We start from the raw sequence: 27,015 nt of genomic DNA on the forward strand, positions 1-27,015 counted from the left end.
CCATTATCTTAGCATGACCAAGTCTATCTCATTTTTCCCTAAGGTTATTGTATAAAACACAACATATTTTATGTATTAAATGTATTACATCTGTCTATAAATAGTTATTTTTCTGTGTTTCTAGTTTGCCTTCTAATTTGATAACTATGCTTAGACAGTCCTTCTCCTAAAACTAGACAGCAGATAAATATTTATCTAAAATTTCTTATACCTTAAGTCTTTTTTTTCATATATTGAAATTATTTTGGTGCAGAGGATAAGTAAAGTTTAAATGGAGTTTTTTTATTTTTAAGTAACCAATTCTCCCACACAATGAAATTAATTTTTCATTTTTTAAATTCACCCTTGCAAGGAATGGGTGGGTTGTAAGGAATGGGGAATTTGGTATATTATGAGGACGGTATTGTTATCCTCATTTTTTAGATGAAGACATGTAGGTTCAAGGAGGTTAAATAATTTTTCCCAGGTCATCTGGAAAGGGCAGAATTGTCCCTCTGAATACAAAGCCTTAACAGGGGCACTTAGGGCTTTCCTGGTGGCACAGTGGTTAAGAATCTGCCTGCCAATGCAGGGGACATGGGTTCAAGCCCTGGTCTGGGAAGATCCCACGTGCTGCAGAGCAACTAAGCCCTTGCGCCACAACTACTGAGCCTGCACTCTAGAGCCTGGGAGCCACAACTACTGGAGTCCATGCTCTGCAACAAGAGAAGCCACCGCAATGAGAAGCCCGCACACCGCAACGAAGAGTAGCCCCTGCTCCCCACAACTAGAGAAAGCCTGTGGGCAGCAATGAAGACCCAATGCAGCCAAAAATAAAATAAATAAATTTAAAAAAAGGAGGGGCACTTAAATAAACAACCTATATTGAAATCACATGTAAGTACCAAGTGACTTAGTGGGTACAGAAGATTATAAAATAATTTGTTCTGTTATGAAAATTGGAAATTAAGTGGAACAGAGAAGAAAATCTAGTCATGACACTGGAAAATGACATTAAGCATAAATCTGGATCCCCAAGCACAAGATAAATTTCCCTTGTGTTGATCAATTTAAATTAATACGGAAGAAGGTCCCTGACTTAGAATGGTTCAATTTACAATTTTTCAACTTTACCGTGTGTGAAAGCAATACATATTCAGTAGGAACTGTACTTTGAATTTTGAATTTTGATCTTTTCCCAGGCTGGTGATTTGTGGTATGGTACTGTCTTGTGACGCTGGGCAGTGGCAGTGAGCCTCAGCTCCCAATCAGCCATGTAATCAGAAGGGTAAACAACTGGCACGCTTACAAACATTCTGTACCCATACAACCATCTGTTTTTCATTTCCAGTACAGTATTCAATATATTACATGAGGTATTTAACACTTTATTATAAAATAGGCTTTGTGTTAGATGATTTTGTCCAACTAAAGGCTAATGTTACTGTTCTGAGCACAGCTTAAGGTAGGCTGGCTAAGCTATGAAGTTTGGTAGGTTAGGTGTATCAAATGTATTTTCGACTTACAATATTTTCAATTTATGATGGTTTTATCAGGACATAACCCCATTTTAAGTCAAGGAAGATCTGTACTGTTGTTGAATCATACGAAAATGACTAAAAATGTTTGCTAAATTTAGGGGGTATGTTTATGATGGTCCAACTTATAAGTTTTGTGGTATATAGAAAATTCATGCTAGGAAGTCTAAAGGGGCATATTAAAAAGATAATCGGCCATCTTCCAGAGCAGCTTAAATTCAGAGATACCTGTATAATAAAAGACTATTCAGTGACACATGCTGTGCATTAACACAGAAGACTGAAAGAAGTGATTTTAAATAGAGTTCCCAAATTGAAGATGTGATTCGTGATCAAGTGGCTTAACATAGGCAAGTCCACGTATTGTTCTTTAGGGTGAGTAGTGTGAATTCTTTTGTTTAATGATGACTAATGAATTTTAGGAGGAAGTCAACTAGTTGCTAAAAAATTTTCAGTGGAAAAGTATCCTTTCTTTTTTTCTCAACTTTTCAGTGTTAGGGCACTTTGCGAAACATGTATAGTTGCCCCTTGATGAACTTGGGGGTGGAGGTGGTTAGGGGCAAACCTAATAGGTCAAAAATCCGAGAATAACTTACAAGCTGGCCCTACATATCTGCACTCCGCACATGGGCGGATTCAACCAACTGGCAGATTGTGTAGTGCTACAGAAGTATTTATTGAAAAAAAAAAATTATGTATAAGTGGACCTACCCAGTTCAAACCTGTATTGTTCTAGGGTCAATGGTATACTTAAAACACTAGAATATTAAACTGAAAGGAAGGAGCAAATAATTCAGATGAATCAAGCAGTTAAGTTTTCATAGATACAAAGCAAACGGATAAGACACCATTTTGTGAAACATCAGCATTCACTGTATTTACTTAGTAATACATTTACTACTAAATGTAACACTGCATACATTATAAAAATTGACTACTCCTACTACTATTCCATGCAGTATAAAAGTTTGCTCTAGACTCTGATTTTCTACATTAACCTTACCTTTAGACAGTGTTATATTTGATTAATGCCTTATAGTAGTAGTAATGATGATGATAACAACAAAGTAATACCTGCAAAGTGTTGTATAGTCTGTAGAAAAACCCATTATATATACAATATCTCATTTGATCTTCATATTTCCCTCACGAGATAGGATTTTTTAATAAATTTTTATTTATTTATTTTTAGTTGCATTCCGTCTTCGTTGCTGCACGTGGGCTTTCTCTAGTTGCGGCGAGCGGGGGCTACTCTTCGTTGCGGTGCATGGGCTTCTCATTGTGGTGGCTTCTCTTGTTGTGGCTCTCGGGCTCTAGAGCACAGACTCAGTAGTTGTGGTGCACCGGCTTAGTTGCTCCGCGGCATGTGAGATCTTCCCAGATCAGGGCTCGCATCCATGTCCCCTGCATTGGCAGGCGGATTCTTAACCACTGCGCCACCAGGGAAGTTCCAAGATAGGTAGGATTTATTATTCAGTTTATTTCTAAATGTTTTCACATGTTGCTTAACTTCACAAAATTTCTGTGATAGAACCAAGTCTAAGTACTATTTTTCTACTTGATAGCTGAGGATACCAAATTGTAGGGAATGTGACATTTTTTGTGTTACTCGTGAAATCATTTTGAGCTGAAATTATATAGTAGACATGATCGTTTGAAAGTAGTCTTCTGACACTTAGCTGAGTAATTTTAAAATTTGAGATTAGATAAGCCACAACCATTAAATCTTGGGATTCTTAAATTTCCTTACTTTTCCTAGCTTTGCAATAATTCTGCTCACAATTCAGGACTGAAAGCATTTATTTTAAACAGAAAATGAGCAGAAATGAACTGAATCACTTGTTATGAAAGAGGAATTATGTTTATTTATGAAGAATTGTCTGGACTTTGTACATAGATATAAAATCAAATGCATAGTGAATGACAATATGTTTAATCATTTGATTTTCTAATAATGTACATGGAACTTACAGTACAACCTTTAGTGTTTTGAAAAGTCATTTAAAAGGAAGAATTACATAATGCCTTGCTACCTAGCAGCATGCATTTTCTATTTTTTTTTTTTTTTTTTTTAATTATTTATTTATTTATTTATTATTTTTGGCTGTGTTGGGTCTTCGTTTCTGTGCGAGGGCTTTCTCTGGCTGTGGCAAGCGGGGGCCACTTTTCATCGCGGTGCGCGGGCCTCTCACTATCGCGGCCTCTCCTGTTGCGGAGCACAGGCTCCAGACGCGCAGGCTCAGTAGTCGTGGCTCACGGGCCTAGTTGCTCCGTGGCATGTGGGATCTTCCCAGACCAGGGCTCGAACCCGTGTCCCCTGCATTGGCAGGCAGATTCTCAACCACTGCGCCACCGGGGAAGCCCTGCATTTTCTATTTAACTTGTCTGCCCTGCCCTTCCCCAAGTTATACAGCATTTGGACTATCAACAGTGGTGGAAAATAAAGGTGTTGTTCATTTAACATATGTTTACTTAACTTAGTTCCAAAATATGATAATAATTAGCATTTATTGAATGCCAAATGCTTTATTTTTATCAGTTAATCCTCACAACTGGCCTGGGTGTTATTATTATTATTTTTTAAATTTATTTATCTTATTTTTATTTTTGGCTGTGTTGGGTCTTTGTTGCTGCATGCGGGCTTTCTCTAGTTGCAGCGAGCGGGGTCTACTCTTCGTTGCAGTGCGCGGGCTTCTCATTGCAGTGGCTGTTCTTGTTGTGGAGCATGGGCTCTAGAAACGCGGACTTCAGTAGTTGCGGCACGCAGGCTTCAGTAGTTGTGGTGCATGGACTCAGTAGTTGTGGCTCACGTGCTCTAGAGCACAGGCTCAGTAGTTGTGGCGCACGGGCTTAGTTGCTCCGTGGCATGTGGGATCTTCCCAGACCAGGGCTCGAACCCGTGTCCCCTGCATTGGCAGGCAGATTCTTAACCACTGCACCACCAGGGAAGCCTTGGCCTGGGTATTACTATCCCAATTTTATGGAAGAGAAATAAACTCAGAGAGATTAAATACCTTACAGCGAGGAAGCCAAGAACTGAAGCTCTAAACCTAAGATTTTTTTACTCCAGTCTGTGATATAGCCAGATTTAACCCCAAGTTAAACAATTCATGAACTATCAAAATTCACCATAAGGAAGAGTAAGCTTCCTGCCAATCTAGAGAATTACCATCTATAAATTAAATGGTGATCCTTCAGATAAGGGACTGTAGGATATGCATTAATATATTAATGTGGGAACTAACTTTTTTCCAGAGTAGTATTAACATTTTAATTTTATTTTCAACCCACCTTGATCTTTGAAATCCCTGGCAAGAAAATATTTCATTAAAAAGATGTTATAGGTGAACCCTGGTGGTTCAGTGGTTAAGACTCCATGCTCCCAATGCAGGGGGCCCGGGTTCTGTCCCTGGTCAGGGAACTAGATCCCACATGCATGCCGCAACTAAGAGCCCGCATGCCGCAACTAAGACACGGTGCAGCCAAATAAATAAATATATATTTTAAAAAAAAATGTTATAAAGATGTAGTAAATAGAAGGACAGTCTTTAAGGAACCTTGTCCCTGAGCTATTATCTTAGACTTTTATATACCAAATAGTTTAGAGGATATTTAATTGGAAAGGAAGATTACATTCTGTAGTTCATACACATTTGGTGCTCTTTAGATTTCAGATCTTCTCTAGTATGCCAAGAGTTTACATTATAAATGGATGTTGAATTTTGTCACATATTGCATATACTGAGATGATTATATGATTCTTCTCCTTTAGTTTGTAAATTGGTGAAATACATAAATTCATATTCAAATGGTACAGGTCGTACGTACCTTCTGGTACATGTGCACAGTTTCTCAATCCTATATACAAAGTAGCTGTTGGGTCACTGAATATTCATATTTTTATTTTTACCAGATAGTGCCAAACTGATTTCCAAACTGATTGTACCAAAGTATACTCTCACTAAGAGTGTGTCATAATACCAGTTGTTTCATATCTTTAACAGTACTTTTGATAGTTAGACTTCATTATTTTTGTGAAGTGATAAGTATATGGTGTTTTTTTAAATTGTGGATTTAATTTGCATTTCCTTAATTGCAAATGGGTTTGAGTATCTTTTCAATATTTGTTAGCCATTTGTATTTCTCTTCCTGTGAATGACCAATTCAAATATTTTGCCCATTTAAAAAGTTTTAGGCCAGTGACTGACAGCCGCCGAGTTGCGAGCTTCTTCTCTCCCGCAGAGGCAGGGACTCCTGAATATATTTGAAAACTGAACAGTTTCAGCCAAGCCGAAGCATTCTCTCTTCCCAGGGACACAAATACAACTTAGCTGAGCCAAAGCAGATGACACATTTTTGGATGATTTTCCTGGATTTTCCACATAGAAAATCATACCTGGGACTTCCCTGGTGGTGCAGTGGTTAAGAATCTGCCTGCCAGTGCAGGGGACACGGGTTCGAGCCCTGGTCCAGGAAGCTCCCACATGCCGCGGAGCAACTAAGCCTGTGCGCCACAATTACTGAGCCTGTGCTCTAGAACCCGCAAGCCACAACTACTGAAGCCTGTGTGCTGCAGGTACTGAAGCCCACGCACCTAGAGCCAGTGCTCCGCAGCAAGAGAAGCCACCACAATGAGAAGCCTGCGCACCGCAACGAAAAATAGCCCCTGCTCGCCGCAACTAGAGGAAGCCCGCACACAGCAACGAAGACCCAACGCAGCCAAAAATAAAATAAATTTAATGAAACAGAAAATCATACCTGGCTAGAACCTCCATAACAGTCTAAAATAGCAGCAATTGCTTGCATTCTTGTCTTGTTCATTATATTAACAAGAATGCCTTTCCTCTTTCAGTTAAGGTAGGATGTGGGCTGTGTGTCTGTGATAGCTGTTCTTGATGATGGAAAGGGGTTACTTTCTAGTTCTATGGAAATTTTTTCAACAGCTTAACCTTAAAAAATCAGGAATGTATGTAGATTTTAATTGAAAACTTTTCAACATCAGAGAATCTTTGTGTTTTTTTCTCCTTAACCTACTAATAGGTTAATTGATTTCGTGATTTTAAGCCATCCTTGTATTCCTAAATAATCCTTATTGGTCACAGTGTATTCTTCTTTTACTAAACTATCAAAAAAAATAAAAAAAGTAAAAAGTTGTAGATAGTTTGTATTACTTATTTGTTAGGACTCTTCATCTATTCCAAATAATGTAATGTATATTCCAAATAAAATATGTATTGCAAATACATTTTCCCATTCCACAGCGTCTTTTTACTCTCTCTATGGTGCTTTTGAGGAACAAGCTTTCTTAATCTTAATGTAGTTAAAGTTATCGTATTTTTCCCTTGTGGCTAGTGCTTTTTGTTTCTTCTTTAAGAAGTCACCGTGAGGAAGCCTAAATGAACCCACGCAGTTTGACTGTGTGGTGTTATGTTTTGGCTGGTGTTACTTTGACAGTCCAGCTGAAGTCCCAAACAACAGTCAGCATCAACCACCAGACATATAAATGAAGATGTCTCTAGATTATTTCAGCCCTCAGCCATTAAGTCACTCCTAGCCTCGTGAGTTTTCCAGCTGAGGCCCCAGACACTGTGGAGCAGAGACAAGCCATCCCTTCTTTCCTCTGCCCAAATTCCTGGTCCGTAGAATCTGAGTTCAATAAAATGGTTGTTTTATATCACTAAGTTTGTTTTTTTAAAAATACATTTATTTATTTATTTATTTTTGGCTGCATTGGGTCTTCGTTGCTGGGCACGGGCTTTCTCTAGTTGCGGAGAGTGGGGGCTACTCATTGTTGCGGTGTGCGGGCTTCTCATGGCGGTGGCTTCTCTTGTTGTGGAGCACAGGCTTTAGGCGCACAGGCTTCAGTAGTTGTGGCTTGTGGGCTCTAGAGCGCAGGCTCAGTAGTTGTGGCACATGGGCTTAGTTGCTCTGCATCATGTGGGATCTTCCCGGACCAGGGATGGAACCTGTGTCCCCTTCGTTGGCAAGCGGATTCTTAACCATTGCACCACCAGGGAGGTCCTCTATCACTAAGTTTTGAGGTGGTTTGTTTTACAGGAATTATGGAATAAGACTATGGCCTTCTAAGACCTTTTAGAAGAATGTTGTGACAAGTGCAACTTAATAGTTTTTCATCTCTGGAGATACTGATATTAAAAGACAATCAAACAAACCAAGTTTAGTCATCCAGATGATGGCAGGAGTAGGGTAGTGGCAGACTGCAAGTTGTCCACCCCAAATCCATTTTTCCATAGTATTAGCTAGGCACATGGATTCCTAGTAAGAAATAATATTTTCCTCTATCCTTTCTAGTTGGATGTAGCCATTGACTAAAGTCCTGCCCATAGAATATGAGAAGTGACATGCAACTTCCATGTCACTTGCACAAAAGGAAATGGCCCTTCATTTCCACTTTTCCTGCCTTCCTGTGAGCTGGTTGACAAGGACAACGTTCTAGGGGTTGGAAGAGCAATGAGAAGGGGAGAACTGGATCCTTTAATCTCACTGTGGAATGGAGTTGCCCTTCCACTGGACAGCTTACCTACTTTTAGATTGCTATAAGAGAAAGATTTACAATTCCTGTCTTATTTAATCCACTGCATTTTGTGGTATCTGTGTTGCATTAGCTTAATTCTCCCATTAACTTACACAGGTAAAGAACAGGAATGGAGAGACAGTCTAGGAAGTGGGCAGGGTTGGCAGTTACCAAGACATCACTTTAAAGCAAAAGCTGTAAACGGTGGATCAAGAACCTAAAAGAGAAAGGAAGTTGCTGTTTTCATTATGCATATGCTAACTCACCTGGTCACTCAGGTATCTGAAATTTAGAATTGCTTCCATAGCCTCTATTATTTTTAATAGCTGTTACAACTGCCTGATGAGAAATAAAGTATATTATGTATAAAATATTATATAAAATGTCCATAATTTGGCTTTTAGAATTTCTTGCCTTTTTATCATAATCTAGTCAAGTAGAATAAGTTGCTTCTCTCTCTCTCTCTGTCTCTCTCCCCCTCCCTCTCCCTCTCATGATGAACTATATGTAAGGTAAAAATTACCATTTTAACCATTCTTAAGTGTACAGTTTATTGCCATTCAGTACATTCACACTGTTGTGCAATCATCACCACTCTCCATCTCCAGAACTTTTTCATCATCTCAAACTGCAACTCAATAACCATTAAATAATATTTCCCATTCTACACCACCCCCAAGTGGTTCTCCTTTTTTTTGTGATAAAATCATCTTTCAATATCCACTAAAACATCAGAAAACTTTTAATGGGACTGAGTAACTGCAAACAATAAGAATATGTAAGTAGAAAACTAGGCTTTTGTGATGCCATTTCTCTTTGTAAAATTATTCAACTAAGGCTATATTCTGTACAGAGGCTGCTTCATTTGGAAACTTAAAAACTAAATTGAAAAAATGTTTTTCCTTTAATTTTCTGTTCTCCCTCTTAATTTATACTGAAACAAGCTTTTGTTTCATTCATACTTATTTCTTTAGGGCACTATTTTCCATCTGCTTATTCACAGCTGGAAGCCATAATCTTCTTGATCTACTAATGTGATTCACTATGATGAATCATGTGATAAAACAAATGCTAATGATCCTTTTGGCAGGAAATATATATGAGAATGGAATGCTCAGTAAACAAAGATCTTTTTCCTTATATTAAATCCATTATGATAAAATGGGAAAAATGAAATATGTAACTGTTTTTAGAAATGTCCTCAAAAAACTGTGAAGCATTTCCTGTTTTAATCACTGTTGAGTTGACTGCCTTTATTATGTGTCAGACTATTAATTTAAGAACTACTTGATCTCAGATCTTTTTTTTAACAGTGTTACTTATTTAATTACTATTAAAATTTTGGTGTAATATAAGAAAGTTAAGCCTTTTGAGTCTCAGTTACAGCCATTTACCCCTGAAACTCTAGATCTCATAACCTTAATTCCAAATAAGGGGATAATTATTAATCCACTTTACTACTGAAACAGAAAAAGTAAAAGGAGCCAATCAATCAAATGGATATACAAATCAAAACAATCATCCAGGGGCTTCCCTGGTGGTGCAGTAGTTAAGAATCCACCTGCCAATGTAGGGGACACAGGTTCGAGCCCTGGTCCGGGAAGATCCCACATGCCGCGGAGCAACTAAGCCCGTGTGCCACAACTGCTGAAGCCCACGCACCTAGAGCCCATGCTCCACAGCAAGAGAAGCCACCACAATGAGAAGCCTGCACACCGCAATAAAGAGTAGCCCCCGCTTGCCGCAACTAGAGAAAGACCGCGCGCAGCAAGGAAGACCCAATGCAGCCAAAAATAAAATAAATAAATTTATTAAAAAAAAAAGAAGACATTCTTGTCTTCTTAAAAAACAAACAAACAATTATCCAAAAAACTGAAAACACAGTGCCAGGTATAGTTCCTGGGAACACTGATTAATGTCAGAAATATCATATATTTAATTTTTTTCTGTGAAAAATGTAGGGGAAAAACTAATTGAGATGTGTGATGGTACAGCAGACACAGGAACAGAGATTACACAAAGTTTTGGGGGTTTTTTCCTAATTTTTTGCATTGCTGTGAGAAAGAGATACTCCTTGATACCTGGCAAGTAAAGAAACCTCACTTATTGATTCACTTGAATTTGAATTAGAATAATTGAATTTCAAGAAAACTGCTTTCTTAGAACAAGAAATCTCTCCCAGTCTCAAAATTTTCTTTCCTTCACATTTAAGACAAAGGAAATAAGAATTTTAACAGAGAAAATGCTGCTTTTTAGATTAAAATTTCCTGTAATTTCCTTTTTCTTCTTGATTAAAGAATTTTTCTTTATTGTAAACTATGGAAGTCTTAACTTTCAATTAACTTTCCAGCCACCATAGAAAGTTGATTATACATGAAAGTGAAGTGGTTTTCTTTCATGTTTCAACTGAATTTAAATTACTGTATTCTCTGTGTGTGTGTGTGTGTGTGTGTGTGTGTGTTGGGTGGGAGGGAGTGTATGATTACATCTTGCTTTGAGAAGGATAGCACAAGGTCTGAGCAACAAATATAGTGTTAATCTTGTCATGTCTCTACTTAAAAAAGTCTAATTTTACACACAATGAAATCAGAACCATAGAGCCAGCATTCAGGACCCCTTGTGAGCTAGTTACAACCTATATCTTCCCAACCTCATCTCCTTCCTTCTTCCACCCGAGTTAGACTGCTCATGGTTTCCTCAAAATTTGGGGGAGAATTTCCTCAGGAGTCAAGCTTTTTTTTTTAATAAATTTATTTATTTATTTTTATTCATTTATTTTTGGCTGCACTGGGTCTTCGTTGCTGTGTGCGGGCTTTCTCTAGTTGAGACAAGCAGGGGCTACTCTTTGTTGTGGTGCACGGGCTTCTCATTGCAGTCTTTTCTGGTTGCAGAGCACAGGCTGTAGGCATGTGGGCTTCAGTAGTTGTGGCATGCGGGCTCAGTAGTTGTGGCTTGTGGGCTCTAGAGCGCAGGCTCAGTAGTTGTGGCGCATGGGCTTAGTTGCTCCGCGGCATGTGGGATCTTCCCCGACCAGGGCTTGAACCCGTGTCCCCTGCATTGGCAGGTGGATTCTTAACCACTGCACCACCAGGGAAGACCCCAGGAATCAAGCTTTTACCTAAGGCATTATTTTTTCAGAATTCTCCTCCTCTTCTTTGTGGACACCCAAATTCTAACATTCCTTCACGGCCTTGCTCAGGTACCACTCTCTACTAGAAGCCTGCTTTAATCGTAGTAATTATTTGGCAGTAGCTCCCTGCAACTCTCCCCATTAAATGTACCTTTACCTCAATAAGAATTCCCCTTATTCTTTTCTTTCCCCCTTTCTTTATCTTATGCTTCAGATCTGCAGTCCTGAGTACCAAAAGGTTGTTAGAGAGATGGGTATCCAAGTAGAAAGTACATGGGTGTTAAAATCAGATATTGCTAATTGGTGTGAATTTTGCCTCTCTTTTTTGCTAGCTACCTGTGTGACCTTGTGCCAGGTCCTTAAACTTTCTGAACCACAGTTATCTAATCTGTAAAATGAGGAGAATTCTATTTGCCTTGCAATGTTAGTTTGAGAATTAGAGATAAAAGATGTAAAGCACATAGTACTGTGTGCGTAATAGGTGCTCAACAAACAATTATTATGCGTTCCTTGATTTTTGGTCTTAATTCTGGTAATAGCCACCAATAGGCAGCCCTGTCTTGAGTTAATTTACAGTTTTTGTTTGTTTGTTTGTTTTGGTTTTTGGTTTTTTTGGGTTTTTTTTGGCTGTGCCACACAGCTTGTGGTATCTTAGTTCCCTGACCAGGGATTGAACCCAGGCCCTGACAGTGAAAGCACCGAGTCCTAACCACTGGACTACCAGGGAATTCCCTAATTTGTAGTTTTAAAACTAGATCACAAAAAAAAAAAAAAAAAAAAACTAGATCACATTCTTGAAGTTCTCATTGTACTATTAAGTTGGACCTACCTTGCCTCTTTTGGGGGTCCTAAAGGACATCTTATGTACCTAGGAAATCCTGGGAACCAGAGGTTCTTAACTGGGATGGTTTTGCCCCCAGTTTTTGTCCCCAGGATATTTGGCCTTCTCTGGAGACCTTTTTGGTTGTCACAACTGGAAGACAGTACTGGCATTTATTGGGTGGATGCCAGATGCTCCTAAGCATTCTACAATGCACAATAAAGCTCCCCAGGACAAAAAAGTATCTAGTACACAATGTCAATAGTGCTGAGGTTGAGAAAACTTGCTCAAAATTCATCAACCTATGGACTCTGAAAGGTGGCACAATATAGTCCAAAAAGCCTAGAATTAAGGAGTTCTGGGTTTTAGTTCTAGTTCTGTCAACCATAAGCAGTATGCTACAGGGCTAGTCAACTCCTCTAGACATCAACTTATTTTTTATAAGTTTTTAAAAAATTTATTTATTTTATTTAATTTTGGCCACATTGAGTCTTTGTTGCTGCATGCAGGCTTTCTCTAGTTGCAGCGAGCGGGGGCTACTCTACGTTGTGTTGTGCGGGCTTCTCATTGCGGTGGCTTCTCTTGTTGCTGAGCACGGGCTGTAGGCACGCAGGCTTCAGTAGTTGTGGCGCATGGGTTCAGTAGTTGTGGCGCACGGGCTTAGTTGCTCGGCAGCACATGGGATCTTCCCGGACGAACTCATGGGGTCGAACTCATGTCCCCTGCACTGGCAGGCAGATTCTTTTTGTTTGTTTGTTTGTTTTTGTTTTTTTTAAATGATTTTGCTTTTTTTTGTAAAGCTATTTTAATTAATTAATTAATTAATTAATTTATGGCTATGTTGGGTCTTCATTTCTGTGTGAGGGCTTTCTCTAGTTGCGGCAAGCGGGGGCCACTCTTCATCGTGGTGCGCGGGCCTCTCACTCTCGCAGCCTCTCTTGTTGCGGAGCACAGGCTCCAGACGCGCAGGCTCAGTAGTTGTGGCGCACGGGCCTAGTTGCTCCACGGCATGTGGGATCCTCCCAGACCAGGGCTCGAACCCGTGTCCCCCGCATTGGCAGGCAGATTCTCAACCACTGCGCCACCAGGGAAGCCCAGCAGGCAGATTCTTAACCACTGCGCCACCAGGAAAGTCCCTCAATTTTTTAATAAATTGTCATTTAACTTATTTCTCTATCCTCTGTGTTTCCTACAATGCAAATTAGCTCTAGAGCTGCACTGTCCAATACAGTAGCCATTAGCTACATGTGTCTAAGTTAAAATTAAATAAAACTAAAAATTCATTTCTCAGTTGCACAAGTCACATTTCAATTGTTCAATGGTTGCATAAGGCTAGTGGCTAAACAGCACAGATGTGGAACATTTCCATCATGGCAGAAATTTCTATTGGACAGTGCTGGTCTAGAGGCTTGGTTTGATTCAGATTCAGGCTTTTTTAATATTTAAAATGAAGATATTGAATTACATGATCTCTGTGGTAACTTCCAGTTTTCTAGTTCTGTGATTCTAAAGGAGAATACATAAAGTAATCAACTTTAATAAAAGAATCTGTAAATGGGTAAAAAATTTTAGAAACACCCATATTCGAGTCAGTGTAATCAGAATCAGAGTGTTTGCATTAGTATGTCTGAGTGTAGTTTAGACAACTGTGTGGTACCTACTGAAAAGGTATGGATAGGACTTCTAGTTTTGGGTTCAGCATGTAAGGATCTTGAAAGTTATCACTCCGTCCTAACAAGTAAAGAGTTGAACAAACTGAAAAATCAACAATTCTTAGCTCCGTCAGAGATGTGAGGTCACAGGGCAAACCACTACCCGCACAACTGCAGCAACAGACAGGTGAATACAGAGAACCAAGTCTTACCAGAACAGAAACCCTGAGCAGAATCCTCCATAGGAATCCATACTGGGGTAGGAGAAACTTACCTGTAATTGACAAAACACTGGAGGCTCAGAGTGGAGTGAACAAGTCTGAGTTAAAAACTCCAGGAGGTCCCAGTGATGGAGGAGTCTCCCCCAACTTTTTCAGTTTTATTGCTAGGAGGTCAATCAGGTTGTCATAGTAAGTATTGGAGAAAAATCCCCTCATGTTTCTGACAGAGGGAGGAGAAAAAGAACCATTTTCGAATAAGCAGAGCATTCTGTTCTTTTTAACAAGTCTGCCACCAAGAGAAACTATTTTACCAGAGCTGAAACTATTGGGGTTTTATCAGAGCCTAGCTGATTTGGGGGAAGGGAAATACCCAACTGCAATACACTGTAGCTATCCTGTCCCACCTAAGGGGGGGAAAAACTGAGAAGCATTTGTGAAGTACACAGGTCAGAGGCATAGACTCATTAAAAAGACCGAGACCTAATCCCAGGACTATAGAAAGCTTCCCCTCCCCTAACACATTACCGCCATATTACTAAAGGTTTCTTTAATTGCAGTTCCTTTGTCCAGTATATCATGTCTGGCTATCAAAAATTATAGAGCATACTAAAATGCAAAAAACACAATTTGAAGAGACAGAGCAAGCATCCGAACCAGACTTATATATGGCAGGGATGTTGAGAATTATCATACAGAAAATTTAAAACAATTATGATTAATATGCTAACAGCTTTAGTAAATAAAGTAGACAGCATGCAAGAAGAGATGGGCAAGGTAAACAGAGATGGAAATTCTAAGAAAGAATAAAAAAGAAATGCTACAGATCAGAAACACTGCAACAGAAATGAAGAAGCCTTTGATGAACTCATTATTAGACTGGACACAGCTGAGAAGAGAATCTTTGAGCTTGAGATATGTCAGTAGAAACTTCCAAAATGGAAACACAAAAAGAAGAAAAGACTGAAAAAAAACAAAAACAGAACAGAATATCCAAGAACTGTGGGACAACTACAAAAGATAGAATATGTGTGTAATGGGAATACCAGAAAGAAATGAAAGAAAGGAACAGAAGTAATATTTGAAGCAATAAATACTGAGAATTTCCCCAAAGTAATGACAGACACCAAGGCACAGATTCAGGAATCTCAAAGAGCACCAAGCAAGATAAATGCAAAAAAAAAAAAAAAAGCTACACCTGGGCATATCATATTCAAAATTAGAAAATCAAAGATAAAGAAAAATATTGAAAGAAACCAGAGGGGAGAAAACACCTTTCCTATAGAGGAACAAAGATAAAAAATTAAATCTGACTTCTCTTCAGAAACCATTCAAGCAAGTAGAATGGAGTGAAATATTTAAAGTGTTGAGAGAGGGGACTTCCCTGGCGGTGCAGTGGTTAAGAATCCGCCTGCCAATGCAGAGGACACAGGTTTGAGTCCTGGTCCCAGAAGATCCCACATGCCAAGGAGCAACTAAGCTCGCGAGCTACAACCACTGAGCCTGTGGTCTAGAGCCTGCAAGCCACAACTGCTGAAGACCGTGCACCTAGAACCCGTGCTCCGCAACAAGGGAAGCCACCACAATGAGAAGCCCCAGCTTGCCACAACTAGAGAAAGACCGCGTGCAGCAATGAAGACCCAACACAGCCAAAAAGAAAAAAGAAAAATAAAGTGTTGAGAGAAAAAACACGAACCTGGAATTCTGTACCCCATGAAATTATTCTTCAGAATTGAAGAGGAAATAAAGACTTTCTTAGACAAACAAAAATTGAGAGAAATTGTTGCCAGTAGATCTGCCTTGCAAGAAATATTAAAAGAAGTTCTTCAGAGAGAAGGAAAACAATATAGATCAGATACTTGGATCTACATAAAGAAAGGAAACATCAGAGAAAGAATAAGTGAAAGTAAAATAAAAATTTTTATTTTTCTTAATTGATCTAACAGACAATTGTTCAAAATAATAATAGCAACAATATGTTCAATTATGTATGCTTATGTGTGTATATGCATATGTTTACTTACATATAGCAAAATGACTGAGAATAATGATACAAGGGACAAGAGGGAGGAATTAAGAATATTTTGTTATTATAAAGTTCTTGCACTGCCTTTGAAGAAGTACAGGGTTTTTTGAAAGTGGACTTTGATTAGTTGTAAAAGTATTTTGCAAACTCTAGGGCAACCACAAAAAAAGTAAAAAAAAAAGAAGTACAACTCATATGCTAAGAAAGGAGAGGAAATGGAATCATATAAAATGCTCCCTTAAAACCATAAAAGGAAGAAAAAGTGGAAGAAAAAATTAGAACAAAGAACAAGAGCAATGAATAGAAAACAGTAACAAATATAGTAAATACTAATCCAGCTATATCAATAATCATTTTAAACATTAATGCTCTAAATACACTATATAAAAGGCAGAGATTGTTGAGCAGGTCAAAAAACAAGGCCCAGCTATATGTTGTCTACAAGAAACCCACTTTAAAGACACATATAGATTAAAAGTAAATGGATGGAGAAAGATAAAACATGCCAACACTAATAAAAAGAAAGCAGGAATAGCTATATTAATTTCAGACAGAGTGGACATCAGAGCAAGGAAAATTATCAAGGATAAAGAGGGGCATTACATAATGATAAAGGGGTCAGTTTTCCAAGAACACATAACAATTCTTAATGTGTATGCACTTACTAAGGGAGCATCAAAGTACATGAAGAAAAACTGATAGAACTGCAAGGAGAAATAGATGAATCCATTATTATAGGTGGAGACTCCAATTATATCAGAAATAGATCCAGGGCAGACGTAAAGACATAGTTGAACTCAACAGCACCATCAGTCATACTGGATATAGTTGACATCCATGTTTCTTCGTCCAACAATAGCAGAATACACATTCTCAAGCTCACATGGACCATTCACCAAGATAGACCACATTCTCGGCTCTAAAACACACCTTAACAAATTTAGAAGACTAGAAATTATACAGTGTCTGCTCTCAGACCACAGTGGAATTAAACTAGAAATCAGTAACAGAAAGATAGCTCGAAAAAATCCTGAAATATTTGGAGATTAAACAACACACTTCTAAATAACTCATGGTCAAAGAGGTAATCTCATGAGAAAGTAAAACATTTTGAACTAAATGAAAATGAAAATACAACTTATTGCAACTTGTGAGATGCAGCAAATGAAGTGCTTAGAGGGAAATTTACAGCATTGAATGCATATATTGGAAAAGAAGAAAGATCTAAAATCAATCATCTAAACTTCCACCTTAGGAAACTAGAAAAAGAAGAGCAAGAGGGGCTTCCCTGGTGGCGCAGTGGTTGAGAATCTGCCTGCTAATGCAGGGGACACGGGTTCGAGCCCTGATCTGGGAGGATCCCACATGCCGCGGAGCAATTAGGCCCGTGAGCCACAACTACTGAGCCTGCGCGTCTGGAGCCTGTGCTCCGCAACAGGAGAGGCCACGATAGTGAGAGGCCACGATAGTGAGAGGCCCGCGCACAGCGATGAAGAGTGGCCCCCGCTTGCCGCAACTAGAGAAAGCCTTAGCACAGAAAAATGAAGACCCAACATAGCAATCAATCAATCAATAAATCTTTAAAAAAAAAAAAAGAAGAGCAAGAATATTGAATATTCAATATTTCAATATTGAAAATCAACAAAACCAAAAGCTAGTTTTTGGAAAAGATCAATAAACTCGATAAGCCTCTAGCCATGCTAACTGAAAAGGTATGGACCGAAGGGAAATGGACAGGACAGAATTTATGAAAGGGGAGGTTGAAAAGCAAAAATTTGTTCATGTGCCTCCAACCCTGTCCAAGGGAAACTTTCTTCTCTCTAGCACAATTAAGTATCTGCTTCAGTTGGCAGGTTGCCCATCGTGGGAATGATTGCATGCAGGTTATTATACAAGATGTCACTACCCATCCAGTTAATTTAATTAATTAAACTTGCTCTGAATCAAGATAAAAAAAGCAATCCTGAGATTACACTTTACCTCCTTATGTATTCTTTCTATGGCAAAATAATGCCCTGAGAGACATAAATATTCCAGTTATCTTGGCAGATGTAATTTTCATTGTTAATTAATTTAGTAACATTCTAAGGCTATATCTGGTGAGGGGAACTGAAATTCCTAATTCTGCCATCAGATTCAAAACTATTTGAGCACAGAACCCTCTAGTGGATTTAGGCAGGGCTATTTCAGTTCTTGAGTATGGCTTTTACCATGAAAAGCTGGTCAGAAACATGATTTTAGATAACAAGGCCAGATTATTTAAGAAGGCTGCTGAGTAACAGTCTTATTAAGAAAATGTATTCACCTGAGGTTTGTTAGGAGCAAGGTAGCTAGAAAGACATTGGAGGAGGGACACAGTGTTGTTGAAGGACCCACTGACAAAAAAGCTTTTCCCCACTCCTGGGAGCCCTCAGAAGCCTCAGCAGAGGAAGACTGTTGGCATCTGTATGCAGCAGAATTTAACAGACTCAAGAGGGCCCTGGGTCCCACACTTATAGTGTGAGGATAATGGGGACATTGGAGAGGAACAGCTTAAATATAGGGTGTATAGAAAACCGAGAATTGAGAGAGCTAAGGGAACTGGGGATTGCCCAGGAGACACATCTTATTTAAGTCTATGCAGAGAGTAACTGTGCTTGTTTCCTTCTATGTGGTATAAGGAAAGGAATTAACTAAAAAAAGACATAACTCCTGATCTCCCCCTGACTCTATCTTTGGGAGACTTGAAACCTTCAGCAAAAGAACTGCTTAATCCTCCACTGCAATTCAGTGTGCATTTTGTCTGAGGGAAAAGGGAAAGGAGAAATTAGACTTGGATAATCCTCGTTCACAGAAGTTTGATGGGTACCAACCTATCCCATTATTGAAATTATTAGATGGAAAAGAGAATCAACCAGCAGATTCCTCAGAGACAATATGTTCCTTTCTCTTCTTCAGTTCATAGCTAGAGACCTATAGGACAGAAAGGAGGGAACTGCCACACAGGTTACATATATTAGTCCTTTGTGAGTTAACTAGGGGAGGTCAGTGCCCTGGAGTCTCCTTACTGGTGGCAAAGCTGAGGCCCGTCCCTATGATGCAGACCCTAAAACAAAATACTACCATCCTTTGTATCCCAGTAGGAACAGCCATGAGTCATCCCAGATGATGTATTTATCTCTTCCTGGCTCTAACAGCAATAATGCCATGCATGAGGATTCAATACCTACATGTAGCAATTGGCTTGATTTTGTGTCACATACTGTATCGCTTCAATATCTGTGTCACTAGTCACAAGGGGAAGGTGAAGAAGATGAGAGTAGATGGATGCAAATCTATCAGTACTACTTCCAAAACAAAGCAAAATACATCTTCTGTTAACTGTGGGAACTTTAATGCTCAAAAGTGTGGTCTGCGGATCAGCAGCATTGGTGCCACTTGGGAGTTTGACAGACCGCTGACCCACTGAATCCCAGACCTACTCAATCAAAATCAGCATTTTACCAAGAACCCCAAGTGATTTGTGTGCACTTGAAAGTTTGAGAAGCAACATGTGCAACAATATTATCACCTTTGTTTATGAACAACACATTTATTATTTTTGGTATAATTTATAACTTGATTAAATTTATGTTTTATAGTGCTATTCTTATGATGAATCCAACATGCTGTAAACTAACAGTTTTTAGTGGGAGGAAAACTGGAGGTGGAATAAGTACAGAGACATATAGTGAAATAGGTAATTTATTTCATTATCAGTATGCAAATGTTTATTGAGCTCCTACTGTGTATGACACTATACAAAGACCTGAGAGCAAAGTCCCTGTTTTCATGGTGCTTAATTTTTCCAGAGGGAAGCTCACAATAAACAAATAAATTATATGTCATCTGATAAATACTATAGTGTAAAATAGATTAAGGGAGAAAAGGGGATGCTACTTTCTAAAGAAATGTCAGGGAATGCTTCACAGATGTCTTTGTCTGCCTGGGCTGCTATAATAATACCACAGACTGGGTAGTTTATAATCAGAAATTTCTTTCTCATAGTTCTGGAGGCTGGAAGTCCAAGATTAGGGTGCTAGCATGGTTGGGTGAATGCCCTCTTCCAGGTCCCAGACTTCTCCTGTATCCTCACATGGCATAAAGGGTTAGGGAGGTCTGTGAAATCTGTTTTATAAAAGCACTAATCCCATTCATGAGCGCTCCTCCCTCATGACCTAAGTACCTCCCAAAGGCCCCACCTCCTAATACTACGTATCACCTTGGTGGGTAGGATGTCAATATACGAATTTTGGGAAGACACAAACATTCGGACTATAGCAACTGACAGGGTGATTCTTGAGCAGAGACTTGAAGATTGTGTGTGGACATTTGGGGAAAGAGCACTCTAGGTAGAGGGACAGCTTATGTAAAATCCCTGAAACTGGAGTGTGCTTTGTGAATTTGAGGAGCAGCAAGGAAGCCATGTGTCTGGATGATATAACGGAAGGCCAGAATAATACTGTAGTTGGAGAAGTTGGAGAGGGAAGTGTGGGAGGAAAACACAGGTCCTTGCTGGCCCTTTTAAGTGGGATGGGAAACCAATGGAGGGTTTTTAGCAAAGGAGTGGCATCTTATTTCTGTGTTAAAAGATCACTCTGGTTGCTATGTTGAGAAGAATCCATAGGTGGGGAAAGTGCATAGGCAGAGGCAGGGAGACAAATTGGAAGGCTACTACAATAATCCAGAAAAGATTTAGTGGTAACTCACATCAGGGTGGTAGTGGTGGTGGTGGTGTAGAAAAATGGTTAGAGCCCAGATATATTTTGAAGATATAGCTGAAAGGATTAGATTGAATCTGAGGTATATAAGAAAGACGGCAAGGATACTTCCTAGGTTCTTGGGACTGAGCAGCTAGAAGAATGGAGCTGCTAATTACTAAAATGGGGGATGCTGCAGCAAGAGTAATTTCTCCCCCTCCCTCCCCCGAAGTTTTCACATATTAAGTTTCACATGCTAGAGAACCAAGAAGAGATCTTCAAAAGGCCTAATTTGCAAACAACTACTTTAAATTACTGTCAACTCTGCCACCGTGGGGTGAAAGCAGCTATTAATAGTGAAGGAATGGGCATGGCTGGGTTCCAACAAACTTTACAACACTGGAACTTGAATTTCATCTAGTTTTCGCACATCATAAAATATTCTTATTTTGATTTTTGTTAAGTTGCAAGCAGGATGGTCTGCAAAACCTAAAATATTTACTCTCTGACTCTTTACAGTTTGTCAGCTGCTGGTATTGATGAAACAAGATGGGACATTAACGACGGCATATAGGATTTCATTATATAGTTTACTTTTATCTATACTTGTCATTTTTCACAATAAAAGGTTTTAAAAATGTTTAGGTGTACTAATCTCAAGAGTCTTCCCCTCTCCTTAAACATCCCCCCCCCCAAAGTTGCCTATAACTAGTAAATGCTGCCGTTTTCCTTTTGTTTCTTTTCTTGTAAGAGCTAGACCCTTCTGAAGACTTGAGTAGTGGTAAAATAAACCCTTTGCACTTGACATCCGGCGACAGCGAAAGTATGAGGCACAAACACGATTAAGGGAAAAGATTTTTGCAGGGGTGTGGGAGCAGCTGTCTGTTCTCACTATACACTCCCACGACCAATCTCCTTTTTACAAAAAGAAATCAAAATGAAATCCGCTTTAGTTATCACGGTACGGTTCCCTGCCCTCAGATGACTCGCGGAAATGACGCCATCAGCCGAACGCTGTCTGCTCCTCCGCAGCAGCGGCGGTGGGTGGACGTAAGCACGTCGGTCCTCCTACGCGTCCACCTCGGGGAAGACTGGAGCGCTCCGCCGGGGCGCTGCCGCGCACCGCCGCCGGGTCGTCAAGAGCCGGGTCGATTGCGACTGCGCAGGTATGCAGGGGCGCGGCTTCAGGTTATCCCGCCCCTTCCCAGCCTTCGCGACCAATGAGCAGCTACTGCCCCGGGGCGGGGAAATCCTTAGAGGCCGGAATCATTAGCCGTGAGGGCAGCCCCGCCCCTGTCTCCTCCCAGCCCCGCGCCCCGCCTCGCGCTGTCGTCGCCCCGCCTCCCTCTCCCGCCCTCTTGCCTAGCTACGGGGTTAATACGGGGCTTGAGCTTGGGAAGGGGACGAGGGAAGCAAGTTAGACGTCGGCCTGGCGGCGGCGGCGGCGGCGGTACCGCAACCGTCCAATGTGAGCGCGGTGAGGGGGAGCGGGTCGTAGGGAAGAGAGGGCCGCGTGGCAGAAATGGGAGGGCTCCGGGTGCTTGGTGGTGAACGCGCCGTAGAGTGAGGGCGGCCGTGAGGGGGCGAGGTTGACCCGGGTGTGTCCCGGTGCGGTCGGGAGGGCGTGGATAGCGGGTCGGGGGACGCCAAGCTCGCTTTGCCCCCTCTCCAAAGCTTCCTGGCAGCTTGGCACATCTTAAGTTTGCCTCCCTTTCGGTTGTCTGGGATGCGAGGAGGAAATTTAAAGGTCCCCCAAAACATTTGGAGGCTTTCCCGGGGTGTTTTCCTTGCCGGTGCGTGCGTGCTCCTTTCTTCTTACTGGATGGAGAGGTAGAGAGGTCAGGTGGGCAGGCCGACTTTCACTCTCTGAGGATTGTTCAAACAAACAAACCAGGAATTCTTCACCCTCCTCCCCACGCCCTGCCCTGCAACACACGACAAACATTCCCAACAAGTTTGAAGAAGCAGACTAGAAAATTCTGAGGGATTCTATGTCTTTGAAATATGTCAGTAGTAAGTGTACTTTTTCTATGTTTATAGAAAATGTATGAATGGGAACGGCGTTTTTTCTGTTTATTATCATTGGACACATTTTTTGCTATGAGTACTCATCTTTGAGTTCTGCCCAAGAGGATTCTGACTTTGTGTTGATGTGATATATTGTATTAGCTGTGATGTTTTTCTGAAACACAAGTTTCTATGAAATCCAATCAGTTGGAAAAGCTTAGCCGGTTGTTGGTGGGAAGTGAGTTAGATAAATCTCTAGTTCTGATAAACCTATAATTATTAACATGGCCTCTTTTAAAGCAAATCCTTGCATATTTTTCTCTTTCACAGATTTATCTAATTGCCCAGCGACCACTGATGAAGATAGGTTGGAGTAACTGCTGAAACTGAATTTTATTGACCAGAAGACAGTCCATTTGTTTCACTTCTTTTTGTTTTCCCTACTGCTTTGAGCTTTACTGTAACGGCTGAAAAACTTGGAAAATAAAATGAACATGCTGTGGTCTTGAACTTTTTTTTTTTTGAGGAAAAATTAAAGTGCCAGAGTGAAAGCCAGAATGGCATCCAGAGAGAGACTCTTTGAACTTTGGATGCTTTATTGTGCGAAGGTAACTGCTTTCCTTTTTATTTCTAAGTTTTAAAATACTTTGTTATAAAATTTTGTGACTGGCCTTATTAGCACTTTATTTAATGGATAGTAGCATATTTATTCATAGTAATGACCCCAAATTTAAAAACACAGGATTTTCTGTTTTCCACTTTTTCACGTTTGAACACATACACAATATTGGCATGCTCTTAAAAACTGTAGGATGTGGTTTTAATTTGATATTTGTCTTCAGGGATCCTAAAGTTATATGAGTAAAATTATGACCTTTGAGAAAAATAAAACATTTGTATTTTTGTTTGTGCTTTTTTTTTTTCCTCCCACAAGTGGGAGTACAGATAGAGATATTTTTATGAGAAGAGCATTAAGCATTTTTCTCATAATTAAATTAAAAGATTATTATATAATAATGCTATTGATTTGAGGTGGTTACTGTAAGCTTGCCCTGATATTAGCACCTTATAAGCATCGTCTCTCTTGATCCTCACAACAATCCTGTGAGATGGGTATCATAATTATCCTTTTTACTGATGAGAAAAACTGATGCAGAGTTTAAAGGGGTTAGTGAGAAGCAGCCCCTCCTGCTTCCGTATATAGCCGGGAACTCACAACTGCCTGATTCAAGTCCATGCTCTTATCCATTATGACTGCTCATTATTTTTTCTTTGTCATTCAAAAATAAGTTTTTCTCCATTCGTCTTTATGTGAATTTTTACATGTTAGCTTTGATTTTAGGTTATTGGAGAAGAAGGGTACTACTTAAAAATATGTTTTTCAAGTGAGGAGCTATATTACTACTTTGAAGATACTGGCAAGGGTCAGAGTAACATCTCTAACTTACTCCTTAAGTTACTTTAGGTCTGCGTGGTCAAGTTCTCAAGTCTCAGCTTCCATTTCTGCATTATCCTGTAGGGCTCCCTTTCTATACTTTCAGCTTTTTAAATAACTAAAAGTTCTTTGAAGTTATTCTTTAACAGATGATCTCAGTTATCTTAATATTAAATATTAGAGCTCACACTGGAATTTTCTATGACTTCCTGGTTTGGTATTTTTTACAGTTACTGAAGGACATATACTTTGAAATATTTAATATGAATTTTTAAAATAGCTTTTAGTCTTGTGTAATTTAATGCCAGAAATGTCTTTTTAAAAATAGACCACTCTTCCAATAAAAAAGGAATCCAATTTACCACTCTTGAAAACAGTCACTAACACATGTCAGCCAAAAATTAAAAATGCATTTTAGTATGCATGCCCAGTACTCGTTTGAAAATTATTTTTTAAAAAATCCATCAAACTTACTAGGTTTTACATTTTCAGAATGACAAAAAGTAAATGGGGTTACATTGCCTTATTAATTAGTTATATTGTTTCTAGGTCGAGTTCATGTTTTATTCAGGTGACACTGTGCTTATTGAAAAGATAGTGTAGTTTGTTCGACAAACACAGAATTTTCTTAATGACTTAACATAAAAGTGAATCCTTACTCTTTTATGAGAATGTCTGAGTAAATAATGAAGGACCTTCATGGTCAAATTTTGAAGCCTATTCTTGGACAGGAAGATAAATCGCATTTTTATGTTAAAGATTTAAATCACTTGTGCACTTAATAAGATTAAAATTTTTTTCAACGGTTTTCAAAAAAATCATTATTTAAAATAATGATTTTATGTTTCACCAGTTCATGAATAAGCTACTTGTAAGCTAGACAACAACTTTCTTTTCTTCCGATACCTTGAATTCAAGTAGCTTCCAAATATGCATCATAGATTTAACACTTCTTTTCCTTAGTGAGAATGATTACCAAATACCCGGTTCTCTATAGTACTTTCTCTCTAGCCTTATTGCTGTCACTCTAGCATATGACCCTCCAAACCACCTGACTTTCTTTTTTTCTCCTGACTAACTTATAAGACTTTTTTTTTGTACCTTTGACAGGCTTTCAGACTACTTCAGGACTGCTCAGATCTTCTCTTAACTTAGCTCCAACTAAGATCTCTTTTTGGGCTTGCAATTGTGGAATCTAGTTTTGGCTCTGTTGCTGCTTTGTTTTTTGACCTTGAGCAAGACTTATCTCTTTGGGTCTCAGTTTTCTTATTTGTCAAGTAGTAGTGTGTATACAAGGAGAATTCTTGTCTAACTCACCGTAAGATTTTCATTTATTTTGACCTCTGAGGGACGTGGAGCTTTTTTGTCCTTATTCTATGGATTATCGTATAGAACTTTTTAGTTCATCTTTCTTTTTAAAGCTTTTATTGTGAAAAATTTTAAACAGGCACTAATAGAGAAGATACGGTACTGAACCCTTTGTATCTGTTACTGTGCTTCAGTAGCTATCAGTTCATATTCAGTGATGTTTCATGTAGAACCCTCCACTACCCTTCCCTCTACCCCTGAATTATTTTAAAGCAAATCCCAGACAACATATCTTATCCATAAATATTTTAAAATATATCTATATTATAAGAACTCCTCTTAAAAACATAATCTCAATATAATTCTTTAAATCATCAAATATCTGGTTGGTCTTCAAATTTTCCTGGTAGCTTCATAAATGTTCTTATTTTGCTACTGTTTGTTTGACACAATATTTAAACAAAACATACATGTTGTATTTTGCTGAAAATTTGTCTGTTAAGTCTTTTAATCTATGGGTTCCTCCTCACCACACTTTTTATCCCTTCTATTTATTTGTTGAAGAAACCAGATTTTGACATTAGAATTTCCTCAGTCTGGGTTTTGCTGGTTGAATTCTCTTGATTTTAATTGTTACTTCTATTGGTGTCTGCAAACTGGCAGATCTAGAGACTTGATTGATTCACATTCTCCTTGGCGGCTGGAGGCTAGAATAATTAATGAGTGTCTTGGCCATCAGTGACTTTTGCCTATATGCATTATTTCGTTAGGAGTTTGCAAAACTGTGATATTCAGATTTTATCATTTCTTTATTTATGAGTAGAACATATATAGAGAAATGTCCCCTCATCAGTTATTTGATGACAGTTCCTTAAAGGGAAGGCAGGCAAAATAAACTTTGATTCTTTGTTTGTTTTCAGAATAATGACTTGATTGCTAGCATCCTCCAAAGGTGACCAATTATTTTTGTTGAGTATCAAGGTCATCCTTAATGGTTAAAATTTAAACATTGTCTATTATTTTGCTGCCCTGTTTGGTATGCTATTCATATCAAACATTGTATAAATACCTGATTAAAGAAGATGACTTTGAAGATTTATGAAGGTCTGCTTCAGGGCAATATGTATGGTTAAGACATCTTTTGTATTTGCTACAGTGCTAACCTCGGCACGTGTATTCCACAGTGTGTTAGCAATAGATGAATATTAAGGTGCCATCATAGAGTTCTATGTAAAGTGATGTTTTAAAGGTTGCCATTGAGCATTATGAAAGTTCAATAGGTATTTAAATAGGACTCTATCAGAAATAACCCTTAGATAATACTGTTGGGTCAAAGGAACACTAAGGAGATATATAAATATGTCTTCTTCCCATCAGTCTGGGTTTAGTTGCAAGCCTAAATACTAGTGATTAAAGTTTTTAAAGTAGAATTAAAATAAATTCCTGGTTTCAGAGTTTACCAGATGGGTCCCCGTATATTAAATGCAATATTTCAAAAGAATTTGGGTAAAAAACTTTGCAGTTTTTTTTTTAACCAAAGTTTTCAGGTCTAATTTTTCACTTTCTAGGAATAGGATTTAATTGCATTGTCAAGAACATGCATCTTCCTGTAGGTTATTTATTAACCTCATGTAGTTATTATATAATAG

At 39.0% G+C, this 27,015-nt stretch overlaps 2 protein-coding genes across 3 annotated transcripts in view; both read left to right on the forward strand.

Moving 5' to 3' along the window:
• Nucleotides 1-21,226, forward strand: part of CARF (calcium responsive transcription factor) — a 99,649-nt gene extending 78,423 nt beyond the window's left edge. Inside the window, exon 19 of one of the 2 annotated variants that reach the window (XM_061186592.1) lies at nucleotides 5,707-6,284. The gene's annotated coding sequence lies outside the window, so the exon portion shown is untranslated. Of the gene's footprint in view, nucleotides 1-5,706; nucleotides 6,285-21,135 lie in introns of those variants that run through there. The other variant, XM_061186577.1, reaches the window with a different exon arrangement.
• A 756-nt stretch (nucleotides 21,227-21,982) lies between these two features.
• The window catches only part of NBEAL1 (neurobeachin like 1), a 173,657-nt gene continuing 168,624 nt past the window's right edge, over nucleotides 21,983-27,015 (forward strand). The window contains exons 1-2 of the mRNA XM_061186681.1: nucleotides 21,983-22,084; nucleotides 22,954-23,231. Of these exons, the coding sequence (XP_061042664.1) occupies nucleotides 23,181-23,231 (51 nt within the window). The 5' untranslated portion in view covers nucleotides 21,983-22,084; nucleotides 22,954-23,180. The remainder of the gene's footprint in view (nucleotides 22,085-22,953; nucleotides 23,232-27,015) is intronic.

This window comes from Eubalaena glacialis, chromosome 1, assembly GCF_028564815.1.
Source record: "Eubalaena glacialis isolate mEubGla1 chromosome 1, mEubGla1.1.hap2.+ XY, whole genome shotgun sequence".
In the NCBI taxonomy this organism is placed as follows: Eukaryota; Metazoa; Chordata; class Mammalia; order Artiodactyla; family Balaenidae; genus Eubalaena; species Eubalaena glacialis.